This window comes from Gavialis gangeticus, unplaced genomic scaffold (genome assembly GCF_001723915.1).
Source record: "Gavialis gangeticus isolate Ggan-Ray unplaced genomic scaffold, GavGan_comp1, whole genome shotgun sequence".
NCBI lineage: Eukaryota > Metazoa > Chordata > Crocodylia > Gavialidae > Gavialis > Gavialis gangeticus.
This window is the reverse complement of record NW_017729013.1, coordinates 6223577-6229975: the sequence shown is the minus strand read 5'-3', so window position 1 is coordinate 6229975 and position 6399 is coordinate 6223577. Positions and strand designations below refer to the sequence as shown.

Sequence of the window (6399 nt, the reverse complement as noted above, 5' to 3'; positions counted from 1 at the left end):
AAGACCCCCATGGTAGGGGAGAGCACCACCTCCCTTGGAAGCCCATTCCATATTTTGGCAACCCTTACTGTGAAGAAGTTCTTTCTAATGTCCAACCTAAAGCTGCTCTTCATCAATTTGTGGCCATTATTCCTAGTTACTCCAGGGGGTGCCCTAGTAAATAGAGCATCTCCTATACCCTGCTGCCCTCCCCTGATGAATTTATAGGCAACCACAAGATCACCTCTCAGCCTTCTCTTGCAAAGACTGAAGAGATCTAGGTCCCTCATAGGGCCTTGCGTGCAGGCCTCTGACCATACGAGTGGCCTCCTCTGAACCCTCTCAAGATTCCCAACGTCCCTCTTGAAGAGCGGCGCCCAAAACTGGACACAGTACTCCAACTGCGGTCTGACTGGTGCTGCACAGAAGGGAAGCAATAAAACATCACCTCCCTGGACCTATTTGTCACACATCTGTTAATGCACGATAAAGTGCCATGAGCCCTGTTGATCACTTTGTCACACTGACGACTCATGTTCATCTTGGAGTCAACTACGACTCCAAGATCCCTTTCCACTGCGGTGCTGCTGAGAAGGTCATCCCCCAGCCTGCAAGTGTGTTGGTGGTTCTTTTTGCCCAGGTGCAGCACTTTGCACTTGTCTTTGCTGAACTACATCCTATTTTGTTCTGCCCATTTTTCCAACCTGTCCAGATCCGCCTAGATCCGTTCTCTGCCCCCTGGTGTGTTAATTTTTCCCATAATTTGGTATCATCTGTGAACTTGGACAGGGTGCTCTCCATGCCCTCATCCAAGTCACTGATGAAAACATTGAATAGCACTGGGCCAAGGACCGAGCTTTGCGGGACTCCGCTGCCCGCATCTTTCCAGGTTGATACCGACCTGCCCACCACCACTCTCTGGGTGCAACCCCTAAGTCAATTTGCCACCCACCTGACCATGTAATCATCTACATCACACCCTGTCAGTTTATTTACAAGAACTGAATGAGATACTGTATTGAAGGCCTGCTTAAAGTCTAGGTAGATGACATCTACCTCGACTTCTGCATCTAAGCATTTTGTGACCTGGTCCTAAAAAGAAACAAGGTTAGTCAGGCAGGATCTACCTGCAGTGAATCCATGCTGATTTCCTTTCAGCATTATTTCCCCTGCTGGGCTCCCACAGATGTGATCCTAATACGATTTTTTCCAGAGTTTTCCCCAAGGATAGAGGTGAAACTAACTGGCCTATAGTTTCCCAGTTCCTCCCTCCTCCTCTTCTTGAAAATAGGGACCACACTGACTCTTTTCCAGTCCTCTGGGGCCTGACCAGAGCACAATTAGTGCTTGAACAGCTGTGCCATTGGCTCTGCTATGACGCTGGCCAAATCCATCCGTACCCTTGGATGAAGTTCATCTGGGCCTACTGATTTGAACACATCCAGCTCCTCCAAGTGCCCCTTCCCTAATTCTGTGCTAACAGCTGGTGGGCTGGTGTCCCTCTTCCATCTATCTATGATCCAACTGGGAGATTTGTCTTGGTTTGTGTCTAGGAATAGAGATGCAAAGAACACATGAAGAGCTCAGCTTTGTTGAGATGAAGGGCCCAGGGCCACGTCGAGACCACAGACTAGTCCCATGTGCACTCCATACCCTGGACCAGCCCTGCATGTCACTTGGACCTGATCCAGACTGCCCCCAGATCCAGTCTGTAGGGCTAGTCTGGCACGGGCACTGCACACAGCATGTGCCCCAAACAGCCCCATGTGGTGTGTAGTGCATGTCACACTGGCTCCACGTGCCATGTACAGTGTACAAGGCTACGGCTAGCTCATGTTTCATGTTGCACATGGAGCTAGTACAAGACCCACAGGCAGCACTGCAGGCCAGCATCTCCGACACCTCTGCTGTACTCATAGAATCATAGAAAATAAGGGTTGGAACGGACCTCAGAAGGTCATCTGGTCCAACCCCCTGCTCAAAGCAGGACCAGCCCCAACTAGATAATCCCAGCCAGGGCTTTGTCTAGCTGGATCTTAAAAACCTCCAAGAACAGAGAGTCCACAACCTCTCTGGGTAACCTGTTGCAGTGTTTTACTATCAGCCTACTGAAAAATTCTCCCCAATACCTTATCTACACTTCCTTTGCTGCAACTGGAGACCGTTGCTCCTTGCTCTGTTATCTGCCACCACTGAGAATAGTCCAGCTGCATCCTCTTTCGAACCCTGCTTCAGGTACTTGAAGGCTGCTTTTGAATCTCAGTCTCCTCTTCTCTAGACTAAGACCAGCTCCCCCAGCCTCTCCTCAGAAGTCATGTCCCCCAGGCCCCTCACCATTTTTGTTGCCCTCCACTGGACTTTCTCCAATTTGTCCCCATTCTTTTTGTAGTGGGGGGCCCAAAACTGAACACAGTACTCCAGATGTGGCCTCACAAGTGCTGTACAGGGGGAATAATCACTTCCTTTCACCCGCTGGCAACATTATTACCAGTACAGCCCAGCATGCCATTAGCCTTCTTGGTAACCAGGGCACACTGTTGGTTCATGTTCAGCTTATTGTCCACTGTAACCCTCAGGTCCTTTTCTGCAGAGCTGCTGCCCAGCCAGTCAGCCCCCAGCCTGTACCGGTGCATGGGATGGTTCTGTACTAAGTGCAGGACTTTGCACTTGTCCTTGTTGAACTGCGTGAGATTTCCTTTGGCCCAATCCTCCAATTTGTCTAGGTTACTCTAAATCCTAGCCCTATCCTCCAGCATATCTACTACTCCCCACAGCTTGGTGTCATCTGTAAACTTGCTGAGGGTGCACTCTATGCCATCTTCCAGGTTGTTAAAGATACTGAACAAATCCAGTCCTAGGACCCACCCTGGGGCACTGCACTTGATACTGGCTGCCAACTAGACATTAAGCCATTGATTACTACCTTTTGAGCCCAATGCTCCAACCAGTTTTCTATCCACCTTATAGTTCACTCATCCAACCCATATTTCCTCAGCTTGCTTGCAAGATGCTGTGGGAGACAGTATTATCAAAAGCCTTGCTAAAGTCAACGTATATCACATCCACTGCTTTCCTCACATCCACAGAGCCAGTTATCTCATCATAGAAGGTAATCAGGTTAGTCAGGTTCCATTGGTGAATCCACGCTGACTGTTCCTAATCACCACCTTCTCTTCAAAGTACTTAGAAATGGACTCTTTGAGGACCTGCTCCATGATTTTTCTGGGGACTGACTGGTCCGTGAGGCCGACTGGTCCGTAGTTCCCTGGATTCCCCTTTCTTAAATATGGGCACTATGTTTGCCCTTTTCCAATCATGAGGGACCTCTCTAAAATTTGCTCTTGAATTTCTGTTCCACTGTTCACTAGGCTGTGCGAATCGGGAAGTATTCGATTCAGATTTGGCTAATTTGGAGGACAGTGGGTTTGATTCGGATCCCCGCTGCCCCTCACTGCCCCGTGCTGCGCGGGGGGCCTCTCCCATGAGCATCCAGAGGCCCCAATCACTGCTCCTGCAGCTGGTGATTGTGAAGCTTTAAAAAATAAATAAATAAATAAATAAATAAATAAATAAATAAATAAAGCCCTGTACTCGCTGGCTGCAGCAGCAGCATTTGGGGCCTCTGGGCACTCGTGACAGAGCCCTGCAGCGCAGGACAGTGGGAGGCAGCAAGGATCGCCCCCCTCAACCTGGCATATGCGTGGCAGCTGCCCCATGGCATGGGTGCAGCGTGGCTCAGCAGGGTGCTGTGCGCTGTCTGGGAGATGGGGCCGCTGAGACTGAGTGCTGGCAGGCTCCGGCTGACAGGTGGAGCCGCCTCAGCTCTCAGGTAGCGTGCGGCGCCCTGCCAAGCCATGCTGCATCCATGCCACGGGGCAGCTGGGAGCAGGGTGTCTGCCCTGCTGCCACGTTCCCCCCTTCCACCTGAAGCGGGCCACGCCTGCATCCCGCCCCGGATGGGCAAGCGGCAGCAGGGCAGAGCCCCTGCTCCCAGCACCTGCATCTCTCACCCCCTGCCCCAGCTGGACAGCTTATCCCAGCCCCAGGCCCAATCCCTCCCTCCCCGCCTCCCCCAATGCCAACAGACTTACCAGTTGGATGCAGCTGTCAGCTGCCTGTTTAGTCTCTGGCCAAATCTCCGAACTGATTCGGAGCTTTTACTTGGTATCTTTATTTGATGCGGATTTGGAGACTCGGTCCCTGAATTGGGCCGAATCTTCTCCAAATCGAATTGGCTACTGAAGCTTCATGCAGTCCTTCTGTTCACATATTTCATTTTCTCTCATGCAGCCAAGGGTGGGGTAGGAGGGTGCTGGGGGGAAGGAATGAACAAGGAGACTCCCAAGTGTATTGGCACAGGATATTCTGATAATTTAAAGCTAAAACCTCAGAGAAGTTACCTTTCCCTTCACTTTCTTGTCATTACAGCAATCAGTTGTGACCATTAGAAATGTTGATGGAGAATCACAGCTTGCAAAAAGCGCAGCTGATTTAACCATGCAAGTTGCTGACAGCTTACTGATCTAAGGCAGTGTATAACTATAAATGAGTGCATGTTTCAGGATACTCAGTGCCTCATACGGTACCTTCATACCTATCAGGATAGGATTTGTTACAGATTCTAGATGCACAGGCTTGTGTCTTTAACACGACAGGATGAGAGTTTGAAGCAGTAACTTAGAGGATTTCCTTGGGAAATGACTACCTGTAAATGCAAGGGACTGGGACTTGATGGCCCAGGAGCAACTTTCCAGTACCGTGTTCCTACATAACCTGTTTGTCTACTTGTAGGTGCTACTTTTCCTCCTATAAAAATGCTCAAAAAGTACATTGAGAATATTCCGCAGAAAAAGGAACACGCACGCTGAGGGTGGAAGAGAGAGACAGAATTCAAAAGTGCATAGAGAACCAGAGGTTTAAAGCATCTGCCTGTCTCTTACGCTACCTTATCTGGTTCGCTGCAAAGGTTCTTCAGTGGCTCTGTCAGGGTGCTGAAGAGCTGTAATAGGTTACAGTGTGGAATGTCTAAAGCACAGAAGTCCAACAAGAAGATCACCTGGGTAACAAAACATGTAGTTAAGGTCTTCATAAATTGATACGTGCATTCATGCTAAAGAAGAAGAACACAAAAATCCCATTTACTTACCAGCTGACGAGTTGCCATTGCAAAGACAGAGTCACTTAATTTTTCCACTATGCTTTTGCCACTGTACTGAGATAAAAGCGACTCTAAAATTGTTCTGATATTTGACAGGAACTTACCCACATCTAAAAAGAAAAGATAAATATATTCTATAATAGGAAATTAGACACGTTTATAGACGTTTGTTTGGGTCAGAAGGGACCTTGGCAGATCATCGAGTCTGACCCCCTGCCCTGGGCAGGAAAGAGCGCTGGGGTCAGATAACCCCAGCCAGGTGCATGTTTAGCCTTCTCTTAAAGACCGCCAAGGTAGGAGAGAGCACCACCTCCCTTGGAAGCCCATTCAAGATTTTGGCAACCCTTGCCATAAGGCAGTTTTTCCTGATGTCTAACCTAAATCTGCTCTCCGGCAGTTTGTGGCCATTGTTCCTCCAAAGGGTGCCCTGGTAAACAGAGCATCTCCAATTCCTTGGTTTCTCCCCCTGATGAGTTTGTAGGCGGCCACAAGATCACCTCTCAGCCTTCTCTTGTGGAGGCTGAAGAGATCCAGGGCCCTCAATCTCTCCTCATACTGTTTTGCCTGCAGGCCCCTAACCATACAAGTGACCCTCCCCTGACCCCTCTCAAGGTTGTCCAGAGGCTACAGATTTATGTCTGGAATCTGCCTTTTTTGAGCACTTCTATTGAATCTGGCATTATGCACAACAGGGAATAGTCATTGCCAGAGAAACTGACACTTCAGAAAAGTTAACCACTCAGAAATGTATTCTGACATTGTCACTAACATCAGAAGCACAATACATTTGAGACGTCAGTAATGAAGTCAGTATATCCTTGGGATAAAATAGCTCTCACAGTAACTATCGTCTTCCTAGAACACTGTTAGACACAAGGAATGTAATCTGAATTCTGAGCAAGTTTCACCCATTACATCAAGCATATATAAGTAAAAAAAACATATACAAAAATTTTACCAAAATACAACACGTTTTAAAACATTCCATGTATTTGTATACTGCATTTAGAAATGGTCCAACTTCCATGCTTAATATCATTTCACCATGGCTAGGAAAAAAAATATTAATTGGCTTGTGAAGATTACATTTTACAGTCCTGTGTTATTCCATAAGGAAGTCACTTACATTTACTAAGGATTTCTATGGCAAGGTTCTTCGATGCATTATCACTGCCCTTCAGTTGTAGGTAACACCATGAAAGAAGGCTACCTTGAACTGACCAGAATAAAGAAGACAGCACTGTGCCACTCTCCTGCTTGGC

General features: G+C 48.1%; 1 protein-coding gene across 1 annotated transcript in view; it reads right to left on the bottom strand.

Moving 5' to 3' along the window:
• The window catches only part of ZZEF1 (zinc finger ZZ-type and EF-hand domain containing 1), a 120678-nt gene that overhangs the window by 73550 nt on the left and 40729 nt on the right, over positions 1–6399 (bottom strand). Inside the window, exons 20-22 of the mRNA XM_019511321.1 lie at positions 6264–6347; positions 5126–5247; positions 4925–5035 (exon numbers count right to left, since the gene is read on the bottom strand). Coding sequence (XP_019366866.1) covers positions 4925–5035; positions 5126–5247; positions 6264–6347 — 317 coding nt within the window. The remainder of the gene's footprint in view (positions 1–4924; positions 5036–5125; positions 5248–6263; positions 6348–6399) is intronic.